The sequence below is a fragment of the Emydura macquarii genome, unplaced genomic scaffold (assembly GCF_026122565.2).
Source record: "Emydura macquarii macquarii isolate MOO-44397 ecotype Brisbane River unplaced genomic scaffold, CSIRO-AGI_Emac_v2 contig_1451, whole genome shotgun sequence".
In the NCBI taxonomy this organism is placed as follows: Eukaryota; Metazoa; Chordata; order Testudines; family Chelidae; genus Emydura; species Emydura macquarii.
In genome coordinates this window covers 23,381,305-23,396,274 of record NW_027131588.1, presented here as the reverse complement: position 1 = coordinate 23,396,274, position 14,970 = coordinate 23,381,305, and the positions used below count along the sequence as shown (strand labels likewise).

At 45.7% G+C, this 14,970-nt stretch overlaps 1 protein-coding gene across 4 annotated transcripts in view; it reads right to left on the bottom strand.

Annotated features, from left to right (window-relative positions):
* Nucleotides 1-10,671: 10,671 nt before the first annotated feature.
* Nucleotides 10,672-14,970, bottom strand: part of RNF38 (ring finger protein 38) — a 178,474-nt gene continuing 174,175 nt past the window's right edge. For all 4 annotated transcript variants that reach the window (XR_010920773.1, XM_067553363.1, XM_067553364.1 and 1 more), the window contains one exon: nucleotides 10,672-14,391. Coding sequence is in view for 3 of the 4 variants with exons in the window: in XM_067553363.1 (XP_067409464.1) it covers nucleotides 14,329-14,391 (63 nt within the window). In the remaining variant the exon portion in view is untranslated. The remainder of the gene's footprint in view (nucleotides 14,392-14,970) is intronic.

Below are 14,970 nucleotides of genomic sequence, written 5' to 3'. Positions count from 1 at the left end.
ATGACTAGCTCTGAGACGATTGCAGCCACTCCACCATGCCCTGTGCTTCTGCATGGCCCCATCAGGAGATCCTGGGCTAGAGAAGCATGTCCAGTCTCATCTTTCCAACAGTCATCAGAATGCTACGATCTAGAAGCAGCTAGCAGAACAAATGCAGGGAAAGAGGTACTGCCAGGACGTGTGCTTGTGCCATGCTAAAGCCAAGTAGCTGTGCCAGAATTACAAAAACACCAAAGAAAAATGAAAGTTCTCCAGTAAGACTCGCAGGACCTGTGTTAACTGTGAGAAGCTGGGCCAGAGTTTTGCCCAAGAACCCCAGGATGTGGTGGACAGTTTGACCCCAGCCCATTGTGAGGCAGACACCTTCTGAAATCACTCAGGCAACCATAGACCCTGACGAAGAGGACAATCAGCTGAACAACAAACATGTCTTAGGCCCATACAGCCAGCAGGCCAGAGTGACAGTGCAATGCTGCAGAGGGAAACTCACCCAGAAAATACGAGCTGCTGAATTACAACGGTTTGTCCTATTCATGGCTGTTTAGGTGGATTTGGAAATCTTTCTTCTGGGATTCTCCATGCTGAGAGGGACTCGTGTCGAGATCTGGTGCTGCAGTCCTGGGGTGACCACCGCCCAGACTTCCAGGGAAGTGGCTTTCAGCATTTGGAAGATCTGCAGCCACTGCTGGTCATCCCAGGTCTGCAGCACCAGCCTGCCCCACCAGAGGGTGCTGTTTAGGTAGGCCCGGATGCAGCACTGCACTATGGTGTAGGAAAACGTTGTGCAGAAGTAACTGCTTGCATTCATCCTCCTCTTCTAGTGGTATCAGTGTGGCATCGCCATGGTGGCGATCTTTTACTTTGTCCAAAGCCGCCAACGTGCACGATTGCCAGTTCAGATGGAGCAGCTCTCTGTTCCTATTAAGGGACAGTCAAGACTACGGTGCTCAGCCGTGCTTCCTTCACGCCGCCTGACAGGAGTTAGAAAATTTATTTGAAATGGAAACAATTTGAAAATGGTGCTGATAGCTCAAACCACAACAAACAGGGACTTCCGTGGGAGGAATCATTGGCGTTTGAACCCAAGCCCCAGAATTCCAGCAGGTTCCAGTTGGTATCCTACAATGCATTGCCAGCAACCCATAACGCACTAAACTCAGTGGCAAAACATTGCACCCTGGGATACCGGCCCAGAAGGCTGTGCACTATTTTGAAAAATTGCAATGCTGCATGGATGCGCTGATTCACCAGGGACGTAGCTCACATCACTTTAGAAAAAGCAGTGTGGACACATGGTTAGGTTGAGTTATACCAGAGAAATGACAGCCAAAAAAAAAGGCTAAGCCAAAAGTCTCTCCCATGTTGACAAGTCCTGACCGCATATAGAGAGCACCATCTGTTGGGCTGTAAGAATATTGTAGGGCACGCTGTATTGTTCAGAAGCCTGCAAATTCAGTAAAGTTATGTATTGGTTCTGGTGGTTAGTGATCGAGGCAGGAGATGGATGGGAATTCAGCAGAGGGATGCTGAGGAAACTTATCTTACTGGCCTTTCTTTACTTCCATTCTCTCACTGGTAGCAACTCCCCTGTCTTTCCCGTCTCCTCAGCCCATAATACCGGTGTCATATTTGACTCATCTGTCTCTCTTGATATCCAGTCTTGCTAAATCCTGTCACTGCTTCTACTTTAATGACCCCCAAATCTTCCCTTCCTGTTGTGGAAGGTGAAGCTTGGGAACGCTGTGGGCTGGAAGCTGGACAAGAGATGTCTGGAGTAGAGAAGATCTGAGAAGCTGCACAGCTTGAGAGCATGGCTGAGAGCTGGACTGATCACGTCTGAAGTGCTGACAGGTACTGGACGCTGCTTTTCTGACTGTGGTGAGAGAGAAGCTGGCCTCAAAATCCAGGGCATCCTAAGTCATCGAGGTGCAGCCTCACAGGTACCTCAATAACTTACAAGTTTGAGCGGAGTTCCTTTCAGGCTATGCTAGGAGTGCAGATCCACTCAGGGACAGGAGATTTTGGAGAACTGATTCCTTCAAACGCCAGCATAACCCTCCCTCTCTGTAATTAGCGAGCCCTGAAAACATCGTCTTTAGGGTCCAATGAGACCCTTAGCCATGACCAGCGCTAGTTCATACCACCACATGCAAAGTGCCAAGCATTAGTATATCAATAAGCCACCTGAGAGGGCATGCATTAGGGGCTAGTAATGCATGCTGTGTGAGGAGCATTGTTAACATGAAGCTAAAAGCCAAACACCTTCAGCCACCTAGGAAGCACACCACACCCCCACCCAGCAGCACACCAAAGCCTGCACTTAACTGTAAGTTCAGGAACAATTCCATTTTGGTCCATAGGGCCATTCGCATGCTTAAAGTTAAACACATGCATAAGTGCATCACCAGATGCAGTCCTCATTGCCTATTAACGAATGCACATCCTGAGGTGGCTTATTGCTCATGGATTATTGCTCATGAAATGTTTACATTTTATTTAAAAAAATAATTTGAGTAGTTTTGAGCGTTTGTGCAACATCCTTCCTTCTGCTGAACAGCAGAGCTACAGAAATGGAGAAAACATACACACAGACAACTTTAGCGTATGCAGTGCCTTACAAAGAAACGGGGGGCAGAATTCTTGTTCCAAGGAGTTCGTCTAGTCCAGCAGACACTACATGCCACGGGGACCAAGGCATGAACTGCATCACTGAGGATCAGCACAAGAAAAGTCAGCTCCCTGTCCTCGTTCTCCTTGATCGATCATTGTTTAGTTCCTCTTTCTCTTTGCCCTGCCTCTGTAGCCTGCCAACCTTCCCACTGAATTCTCCCTTCCTCTGCCATTCTGTTCCTGGGTCATGGCTGGTTGAAGAGTGGTGCCTAAACCACAAGACCTACACCAGCTGCAGCCTGAACAAAGAGACTACTGTGATTGGATGAAGACAGGGCTCCGCTCAGCTCTGCTTCCCTGTGTCACTATATCATTTGCATGCCTCCGCTGTGCAATTCCCTCCTCTTCTAGACACTCTCCCATGTGCTTCCATGGCTGCTACCTATCTCAGACATTGTGTTAGTTCAAGACTAAAAGCTACTGTAATGTGCTCTGACCTGGGGCCCCGTAGAAACGTGAGCTGTGCAGAATGCTGCAGCCTGTTTGTTGAGGGCCATTTCTTGCAGGGAGCATGTGCTATCCCTTTGATCTGCATTGGCCAGCCATTATTTTCAGGGCGCAAGGTAAAGTGCCTTTGATTTTTAAAAGGTGTAAATAGGCTGGATCCTGGTGGGAGTCTGTCATTCTCCCACTGTGATGCCATAGCCATTGAGATCAGCCAAGGCCCTGGGTTTACAGGAGCTGGGTTTTCAACAAGGCACTCTCCTCTGTAGAGGTCTCATCCTGCACTGCTGGAGCCCAAATTTATAAACCTTCACATCAGGTTGCTAGGCCTGTTTGTGGCCTTGGAGTGGAGGAATGGACAAAGTTAAGTTTGCCTCATTCCTTGTTAGTCCCCCATCTGTCTATCTTGCCTCTTTTCTTATACTTAGATTGTAAGATCTTTGGGGCAGGGACCATCTTTGTTGTTTGTACAGCACCTAGCACAGTGGGGTCCTAGTTCACAGGTAGGGCTGCTAGGTGTTACAGTAATAAAAGTAAATAAATAAGCTATGGAAGAATTGTCTGGAGTGTTATGAGCTGTTGAGCATCAGGAGGGTCTTTGGTTTGGGATGCTGGCTCCTATCTGTAAACTATTTATCACACTGAAAAAGGAATGCATGGTATAGGTACATTTAAAAACAGCTAAGTGCTTCCTTTTCTGCAAGGACAAGCCTATTTGAGCAATGGGTTTTCACTAGAAGTGTATGGAAATGTTGGTTTATTTGGAGAATAAAGGAAAGGCAATTGTAGGAGAGAGAGAGAACCTAGACCAGGGTGGTGAAACTCCTGTGCATATCTGAGTAATGCAGATCAATGAGGGCTATGGTGGGGCTGACATACATGACTAAATGTGCTGGGGTGGAGAGAGAGAAAACTGTCACCACTGCCTCTGCACCTGGGTGAAAGGGAGCAGAACTGGGTTACAGGCTGGGGTGAGTATGCTGGGGACATTCATGCATATATTTGTGTATAACTGGAGTGGTACCTCAGCATGGATTTAACTGGGGCAGGGTCGACTTTTGTTGGGCATGGTGGGTGGGTGGTCGGGGACACCTATTACCTGGGTCACAGTGTTCAGCCAATGGGAGACTGGGGTCTTGGATCCAAGCAGCTGGGGCACCCAACCAAGAGGTATGTCTATGCCGCATCTAAGAGCAAGCCTCCCAGCCTGGCTGGACAGACGTGCTCTAATTCCACTTGTGCTACCACACTGACAGTAGCAGTTCAGATGTTGCGGCTCAGGCTAGCCCCGTGCTCAGACCCAGAGGGCGAGTGGGCTTCAGAGCCCAGGCTGCAAACATCTGCACTGCTACTTTTAGTGTGCTAGCTCGAGTCTGGCTACCTTGGCTAGGAGGCTCCCAGGTACAGCACACACATACCCAGGAGACCAGACAGGAAGTTCACAGCTCAGGTTCTGGTGTAGGCTTAGTCCTTGGCCTAGCAGGGAGTGGGTAGGTTTGCCAAGCCTGGTTCTCTTCCTCACCCGAGTTGAGCATCCGAACAATTTCATTTGCTTCACCTTTTGAGGTGTAGAGAGCAGTAGCCTATGAACTAGCTCTTCACTTTTATCAAAGGGTTTCCCCATAAAACTGAAGGTTAATTATTTATTTTGTAATTAAGAATGCTGTGTAGAATGCCACGATGTAGGCCTAGCATGACACAGTTCAAGGAGCGTTGGACATACAGCACCACACAAAACATGTCTGTTGCTATGCTCTGAGGAGAGGCTTTCCCTCCTAAGACCCTCAGTCATCTTCCTCACTGAAGCGGATTTGATTAGCCTCTTAGGTTGCATAAATGCAACTATTATTGGCGATGTTATCCAATTTTAATAATATAGTCAGTAGCTAACTCCCTACGCTGTGTAAAGGAGAGTTTCCATGTATTGGTAAAACTTTTGTTATAACTAGTGTGGCAAAGCCAAGAAGATATTTATATAGGTCCTTTATTAAAATTACTTTTAGGGCCTGACAACGGCATCTTTAAAGATATGTCCTTAGAACCTGAAGGACAAACGTTACTAACCTTCCATAACTGTTGTTCTTCAAGATGTGTTGCTCATGTCCATTCCAATGTAGGTGACTCCCAAGCAGTTGCATAGGTTGGAGGGTTCAGAGTTCACTGGCATGCTGACTGTAATACTGCTCGGCCGAAACCCGCATTGCTGTTTCTAGGCTGCTGAGGATGGGGTAATGGGACGCAAAAGTCTGGACCAACAACCACGCTGCCACTGTACAGATGTCCTGGATAGGAACTTGCACTATGAACGCCACCGAAGATGCTCAAGTCTTTGTAGAATGCACCGTCAGGGCAGAAGGAGCAGGGACCTTTGCCAAGTCATAGCATGTGCGGATACAGGAAGTGATTCACGATGAAATTCTATGGGCCAAGAGTGAAGGCCTTTCATTCTGTCCGCAATGGCTACGAAAAGCTGAAAAAATTTAGTACTTTCTATGTAAAAAGCTAGTGCACGCCTAACATCCAATGAGTGGCGTCTGTGTTCCTCCCGGTTGGCATGCAGCTTCAGATACAAGACTGGTAGCAAGATATCCTGGTTACTATGGAATTGCAAGGCCACCTTTGGAAGGAAAGCTGGATGTGTTCACAATTGAACCTTGTCTTTGAAAAAGACAGCATAAGGTGGTTCCGACATAAGGGGTCAGATCTCCAAGACCCTTCTGGCAGAGGTAATGGCCACAAGGAAGACCACCTTCCAGGATAGGTAGAGCAGAGAGCACGTTGCCAGTGGTTAAAATGGTAGTCCTGTTAGCTTTGACAACACCAAGTTGAGGTCCCAGGGAAACTACTACAGATAGAGCTTGAGAAAACAGAGCAGCCATTTACCCGTGGGTGAAAAGCCTAGATTGTGACTAGATGGATCTTAACAGATGATACCATTAGGCCTTGCTGTTTTAAGTGGAGCAAGTAGTCTAGAATGAAAGGTAGTGATGACTGTGTAGGTGAAACGCCTTTCTGCATGGACCACATTGAGAATCTTTTCCACTTTGCCAGGTAAGTGGCTCTAGTGGACAATTTTCTGCTCCCTAAAAGCACCTTGCGAACTGGCCCTGAGCACACTAGCTCTTTGTGGTTCAGCCATGGAGCTTCTAGGCCATGAGATGAAGAGACTTGAGGTTCGGATGATATAGATGGTCATGGTCCTGGGAGATCAGAACTGGAAATGAAGGGGGGCAGATTGGCATTTCCACCAAGAGGGTCCAGGAGAGTGGTGAACCAGTGCTGAGGTGGCCAAGCCAAGGCTAACAGGATAAGCTGCGTCCTGTCCCCTTCTGACCTTCAGCAGGACCTTATAGATGAGAGGGATGGGAGGCAACACATAGAAGAGATGGTCCGTCCAAGGGAGGAGAAAAGCCTCCACAAGCAGGCCTGAGCTGTGACACAGGAAGGAGCAGAATTGAAGACACTTCCTGTTGTGCTTTGTCAGGAACAGATCTATCTGGGAAGTCCCCCACTTCTGGAAAATGCCTTTCCCGACGTCTGAATGGATGGACCACTCATGGTAGTTGGAGAAGGATCTGTTGAGATGATCAGCCGGTTGTTTTGCGACCCCAAGGATAGGAGGTTTCGAGGTATATTCAGTGGGCTATGCAGTAATTCTCACAGGTGAAGAGCTTCCTGGCAGAAATAAAAGGAATGTGCTCCCCCCTGCCCATTTATATAAAACATTGCTGTTGTGTTGCCTGTCAGAACCAGCACACATTTGTCCTCCAGGTGAGGTTAGAACGGTTGGCAGGCTAGGCACACTGCTCTGAGTTCCCACACGTTGATACGTTGCTCTTCTGGAGATCACATGCCCTGAGTTCTGAGGTTCCTCAAGTGAGCCCACCATCCCATTGCTGACGTCTCTGTAACAAGACATTGAGAGTTGGGGTCACGAGAACGGGACTCTGGCACATATTGCCTGTGGGTCCAACCACCAAAGAATGGTGGTGATCACCAGAGGGGGAAGTGTGACAACCACCAAGTGATGCTGGCCAAGCACATACACCGATGCCAGCCAAGCCTGTAGAGGTCTGAACTGAGGTCTCACATGCTGCACCACAGAGGTGCATAATGTCATAGGCCCCAGGAGCTTTAGGCAATTTCTTGCCATAGTAAATGGGGTGATTTCTGAGGTAGTCTCTGAGCACTCACAGCTTGGAACTGGGGTTTCCGGGAGGAAGGCTCTGGCCTGGACTGAGTCGAGGATCGCCCAGATTAATTCTATCCTTTGAACCAGGGCCACTGACAGGCCAAATAGGAGCAAGATAAATTGGTAGTGCACATGGTTCATGACAAATTGGAGGAACCTTCTGTGACCCCAAGATTGAAATGTGAAAATAGGCATCCTTCAAATACCAGTTCCCTCCAGAGATAGGATAATGGAGGCTAAGGAGACCATGTGGAACTTCAGCTTCTTCGTGAATCTGTTGAGGTTTCGCAGGTTCAGGATCAATCTGAGACCGCCGTTGGCTTTCAGGATTAGGAAACCACAGTAGAACCCCCAGCCCCTTAACTCTGGTGGAACCTCTTCCACTGCTCCCAGCCTCAGGAACGACTGCACCTCCAGGGTAGAAGTGAGCCTCCAGTTGGGGCTTATGATGCTTCCTAGAAGGAGCCGGTGTATGTAGCCCTAGGGATTTTAGGGTGGCTTGAGTCCTTCAGACTCTCTGCAATTTGGCATGTTTACTTCAAGAAGAGCAACAGGCCTTCAAAGGGAAGGTCTAATAACGTCTGCTGCACCTCGGCGGGTAACTGAGAACTGAAGCCACAAGCTTCTCCTCATAACCACAGCTGAAGCTATGGATCGGACTGCAGAGTCTGCCACATCCAAGGCTGCCTGAAGGGACACCCTTGCCACAAATTTTCCCTCCTTAACCAGGGCCTCCTGTGGCAATAGTTACTTGAATTTTGCTATTGAGTTTCAGGAAATAAAATCGTACTGGCTCAGGAGCAGTTGCTGGTTCACTATCATGAACTGGAGGCCACCAGTTGAGTTGACCTTCCTGCCAAAAGGTCTCGTTTTTTGGCATCTTTGGCCTTAGGAGCTGGCCCTTGCCGACCTTGCTGCTCCCACTCATTAGCTGATGAAACCACCAGCCAATCTGGAGGAGGATGGATATAGAGGAATTCATACCTCTTGGGTGGAACAAAGTACTTTTACTTCATCCTTTTCGCTGATGGTTGCAGGAATGCAGAGGTCTGCCATAAGGTTTTGATGGAGTCCAAAATGGCCTCATTCAAGGGCAAAGCCACTTGCGATGGGCCTGATGCTGCTAGAATGTCTACCAAGGCATGGGAGGACTCTGATCTCCTCCACCTGGATCCCCAGGTTGTTAGCTACCCTCTTGAGGAGCTCCTGATATACCCTATAATCATCCTGGGAAGGTATTATGCTTGTTTCCGCCATTGCCTCATTGGGAGAGGAAGAAGAGGCCTGTATAGGCCAGGTGCATTGTTTCTTGCCCAGATGGGTCTTGCACTGCCGGGTCTTGAAATTTGGTACTGGGACCCGGTCCCTGTTCCAAGGGAGGTGGTAGGAGAGCTCCAGACTCCAATACAATGGAGTAGGACCTCCTGGACTGTGGCTCCCAGGCAGGCTGGGGGGTTCCAAGACAGCCAGTGTAGTGGGCCAGATTGCTGGTGGGATGCTTTCGCTCATGCTGGCTGTCGGGTAGCGTTGGTCGGAGCGGCGTCTGCTCCTGTGGGAGGCGTATGACTCCGCCACGGAGTCCAACTCTGAGGAGTCACTTCTCAGCGGCCAGGTTGGACCGGTGCCAGTAAGCGGGGCTGGGAGGAGGGAGACTGGTGCTATGTCATCATGGCAGGTTTTCCTTTTGACGGTACCTGTGGTTTTGGTGCCACAGTGGCTTGTCTCCGACTCTTGCCTCAAATGCCTCTGGTGTGGAATGCCAGGGTAGTTGCATTGTGATGGCTTTCTCTTGGTGGAGAGTTCAAAGGAGCCAGACTCAACGGAGCCTTTTCTGGAGCCAGCATCACTGGTAGCATGCGCACAGCTGGTGTCTTTGCAGGGCCCAGCACAGGTCACACGCTGCCAGCATCTGTGTCCAACAGAACTTGGGTGTGGGGATTGCCCAGTCAGTTTTCCTCTGCTTCTTTCTTGGCACCAGCAATGGAGAGCAGTATCTAGAGTCCTGGGCAGGAGTGGTCTTCTTCAGCACCAGGGATGACTGTCAGTGCGGGAGTTCCAAGAAGCAGAAGCAGAGCCAGTCTTTCCTTGGCACTGGAAGAGCAGAACAGCACTGCGTTTCTCTTAGAGACTCCGGGGCGCTTCTTGCTGAAGTGCTTGGTGCTGAGTTGGTATGGCTCGGCTCTGAGGGGGGATGAGGAATTTGAGCCTGGCGTTCCTGTCCTTCTTAGTACAGGGCCTGAACCTCCAGCAGAACCTGCAATGCTCCTGTATGTGGGACTGCCCCAGACACTTGAGGCACAGGAATGGGGGGTCACTAACAGGCCTCCATCAGTTTATGGCACAATGCACATGGCTTAAACCCCAGGGACTGAGGCATACCCAGTGCAGAGGAGGGGCTAAGCCTGCTAGGTGGGGTCTGCTAATGTAACTAAATAACTGAATCTTAACCACTAATAGAATTATGTACAAGAATAGAAGTCTCCACTGAGAGGTGCTTGTGGGAAGCGCAAGAATGAGCTGAAGTTGCAGCGACTGGCCCAGGTGGAAAGAAGGAACTGAGGAGATGGGGGGAGGCAGGGTCCTTTATACCGACACTATGAGCGCACGACTCCAGAGGGCACCAGAGACAACAAGACGGATACCACTGAGGGAAAAACTTTCTGGCGGCTGTGCTTGGGGCAAGCATACCCCTACACTGGAATGGACATAGGTGAGCACTTGAGGAAGAACTGCTTAGTTAAAACCATTTACTGTGTGTCCTATTTAACCACTTAAAAAGGGAGGTCACATTTTAAGCCTCACCATACGTGGTCCTGTCACTAAACCACAAGTTTAGGATCCAGGAGATCGGAGATCTAGTTTTGATTCTTCCACCAGCTTTTTCTGTGAGCCTGAGCAAGTTAAACCCTCTACTCCTCAGTTTCACCTATAACAGGCAGATGATGTTACCTCACAGGAGTGTTGCACGGCTTAGCTAATTTGTAAAACACGGAGACCTTTACCTAAAACACAGCAGAGTGAGTGAGTGCCCAGGATTTTTCAATCACGCCCCTCACCATTTTCCTTATGACATTTACTTTTAAGCAAAATCTTCAGAAAGATTATCTTTCAATCAAGGCAGAAAGTTCTGTCAATTACCTTAAATGAATGTGCAAATAAGTGTAAGATAATGCTGCTGAAGAAAATACCTTTAATATTTTTAAATGATACACTGCAGCTCTCCCTGAGCTCATCTTCCTGGGATCTCTAAAAGCAGAAATGTTAACAAAAATATTGAAATTTATTTTTGTGTCTGAAAGAAAAGAGTCTTGTTTGACGTATAATCAGCGTTAGTCAGAAGCAAAACACCTAACTCCAGTTGCAAAGTGGGTACAGCAATAAAGTTTTATAATAAAACAGAAATATGGAGATGAAGAAGAACATACAACGCGCCCCAACTGGAGAACAAGAGGCAGGACAAAACTGTGTAAGTGTACATCATACATTTATTACTGAACAACTCTCTCAACTCCAAAATTGGGCACAGGGATTAAAAATAAAAATTCATTGCACTACTTAGTAAAGCATTACTAGGAACTCTCATAAAAAATGTACAAATTTTGTTAAAAATTTATCAAGCCTTCAAATGATTTGGTTACAGATATTTATAATACATTTAAAACTACATGTTAACTGATACAATAGAGTATGATTTAAAGAAAACACTTGACAAAATATGATTCCAACAAAACCCATAAGCTTTCATAATCATTAGCAAATCTGAAACACAAATAGCAAAATGAGGTAACTGAATGTACCAAAGGGGAGAAAAACACAGCTCTTTTATTAAGGCCTAAAGATAACTCAGTCAAAAATGCATTTTCAGTAAGTTTAAAAAAACCCATTGGTAGAGCCCACCATTCCAAGTATTACAAAAAGTGTAAATGTCAACAGCTGAGAAATCACATTCAAGAGACTGTACAAAAACCGTATACAACAAAAAAATTTACTTTGCACAAAAAACTTTCTGTAAAGAAAACCCACAAAACGAGACCCTGGAGACATCTGTAGGCCTTGATATCCGTTAAAAACAGAACAAAGTCAAATTAAGTTGACAGTTCATGCAAAAAAACCCAAAACACAGCAGTGCCAACATGGTAAAGCCAAGAGTTTGTTGTTTTTAGAAGGGAGGTGGGAATGGCGGGGGGGGGGGGGGGGGGGGGGGGGGGGGGGAAGCACCAACATAACCCTTTCAACCTTGTACTGGATTCTGGTGCTGTCAGGCACCACTGCAGGCTGTGCAGGCTGTGGAACTAGACACAAATGTGCATCACACACGGCAGTGAAGGCTGAGCATGAATCCCCTTCCCCTCTTCTTGTGACATGACAGCCACAACATGGAAGTCAGCTGCAGCCAGTCTGAGCTGGTTCAGAACACATGCATGTGTGCTTTTTGTACACACTAACCACAGGAAGCAAGTCTGCACACATCTGCAAGAGTCCCATGCAAACAAAAGAAACGTTCCAGAAGAGATCAGCCACAAGAGTGCAACAATTAAATTCAGTATTTTACCAAATTAGACCCTACTGCCTCCTAAATCTCCAACCGCCTCACAGAACTGTACTGGGGAAAAGGGACATGACATGCCAAGATTTCTCCAACTCAGGAAAGAGGACAACTTCACCTCAATATTAGTAAAATGTGCCTGGTTAATTACGCATTTCTGTCTAACTTAGAAAAGTGCCTTATTTCCATGCTTCAACAAAGTGAATACTGAGTGTAGCAGTGTTTGTGATGGTTAGATCTGTACAGGTAGAAATTTTTTTTTTGCAGCTATATAAAAGACCCTAAGTATTAGAAGATAAGATGTGTGGCACACACTTCTTCTTAAACACATGATTTCATCTGTTAAAAAAATAAAGTTTACTATTTGTGATTTAACGTGTTTGGAGACGTGTTGTGACAGTTCCATTCCTTAGCACATCTGAGGAAAACGAAGAGTTTTAAATTGTTGTACACTGTATATTTTGTAATCATTTTCTTTACTCAGTGTTAGGTATTGACTATGGACAGACAAGGAAGTTTTTAATTCGACTTGTGTAACTAAACAGAGGCAATAGCATCCAAAACATGGGCAAAATTGTGCTTTCATTTGTTTTACTGAACCACAAGCTGTGATTGGTTTGTAGAGCCTTCAAAGAAGGGCAAGCAGCAGGGAGAACATGTAACACTGTCTGAAAACATAACTGATACTGAAGCATAGCAGCACACAAAAGCATCAGAAATGACACAAACTTAAAGCTGAGACTGGCAACAAGTTACAGCAATATTGCTAGTTGTGCCACTTGTGCTATTGCAACTAAAGAAATGACACCAAATTTAGGAGACAGCACAGTGATGCAAAAAAGTGCATCTCCTGAATGACTTGGTATTTGTAGACCTAAATATTTTACTGAAGAACAAACTTTCAAACCTTTAACTCAGTCTGAAATGTTAAACCAAGACAATTTTTCAATAATGCAGCTGTAACATTTGAAGGGCAGCTGACTGGAGGTTAACTCCTGTTTCACAGCATTATTTGTTCTTGATTGTGTACTAACCCACGCTTCTCCTAAAGGGAATATTCTGGCTACTAACAGAAAAACCCAGGGAGTTTTTTATTCATGCAAAAGCTCGCCACCTAGTAAGGAAGGGTAGAAGAAGCATCCTATGCCATTTCAACCAGGCAGTGACTGACCACGAAAAACGTACTGTGGTACACTGACAAAGTTAGCATTTTCTCAGAGCAGAAGAACCTCTAAGAATTATATTTTGTTCATAAAGTTGTAGGAATAAAAAGGTAGCCTCTCATACACTTACACCAACTCCCTTAGACATGAAAAAGAACAAAAGAGTTAAAGCCAAAGTTTACAGGCTAAATGATGATGTACTTAGCAAGTACAATGGCCAACAATGTGAAGAGCTGTTGCACAAGACTCGCAGTGTTCTTTCAGCTTCTGTGCATGGGGAGGAACATGTTACTTCAGCATCTTCAGAACTGACATCTATTCTGAAATCAACTGAACGTAGCTAAAACTTGTCAGAGGAATTAAAAGGGGAAACGGAAAAGCATCAACATTCAAATGATCAATTGAAAATGTTAATATTGCTAACTGATTTTGTGCAATATTGCAACTCTCTATTGATAAATTGATAAACGATTGATAAATCGGCCATTTTAAAATTTGGATTTTATGATATATGCTGAAAACAAGATTAATCATGTATTGAGCAATCAATGCACTCTTTAGTGGTACACTTACAATCGCCAGTGAAGGGGAAGCAATAACAGCTGTCTGAATAAAAGTAAAAAGGTCTTTTTATACCATTTAGTACATTGGGGAGGAAATATTAAATGCCTATAATTGCTGCACCCTTAGCATTCAGTGTGCAACTGCAAACACAAGGAAAGAAACCAGTGTACAGTACTAGTACTGTTTAAATAACACACAAGATTATACATTGCAGCATAATTAATACTACACACATACGTTCTCAGTACATGCTGGTATATAGGTTCTCAGACACACACACACGCACACTCACTAGCACACCCCACACAAGCTCGTGTGCACACACATACACTCGCCCACATCACTCATTCCCACTCACAGTATCTGAAGGCTCTATATAAGGTAGATTGCTATATTGTTTGGAGCTACCACTTTTTATAAAAGCACATGCTAAAAGATCACGTCCACTGTAATCTCGCAGCAACACTCGGAATGATCACACAAAAACCAGGGAATGTTAGTGCACACACAAAATTAAGCTAAAGAAAATAAAATCTTTGGAGTTCCAATCACACGGTTAGTATAACAATCCCATAATTGTGAAGACTAATTATAAGCTTTATAATTGATTAAATCACACAGTGCAAAAAAAGGTCCATTGACCCTTTTGTGTAAAGGGAAGGCTGGCAGCCACACGGGTAAGTTCAATGGCGAGTTCATCTATACATGTGACTAGGAACACCCAAACTAGAATTGTGCTCTGAGACTGGTCATTCTGAATCACGATGCACTTCTGAAGCATCAGCTCTACAAATTGGGCAGGTACGATTTGCCTACAAAACAAAAATAAAACAAGGTTTTAGTGTACTGAAAAGGACATGCATGTAACGGTGTGTACTGCAATATACAACATGCACTTATTAATCCAAAATGGAATCAAAGTAGGCAGATAAATTGGGCTTGTGCCCTTTTTTGCTTCTTTATTATCTGTGAAGGTGACCTGAGAGGTCTGTCAAATAAAAAAGCTGCTTTTAACAGAAAGAAAAAAGCCATACACACTGGGAGAGATGAGACAATTTTCTAAAAGAATAATAGAGAATGATGAAGTTATGACATCAAAAGAGACTGAGCAGCTGGGAAGAGAAAAGGGATTCTTAGTCTGTTCACAACTGGTTTTTAACAACATCTATTTAACACAGCACATGTGCAGAAAGATGTCTGTTCGAGAATCAGTGCCGCGGTTCAATTAAGGTAAGAGTGCTCATAGGGTATGTCTGTATGGTGAAAACACAAGACAAACCCTGTGGCAGTGAGTCTTACAGCCCAGGTCTGCAGACCTGGGATAGCGCTATGGTGCTAAAAACAGCTGTGTATACATCTGGGCTCAGGCTGGAGCGTCAAAGCTTGAAAGC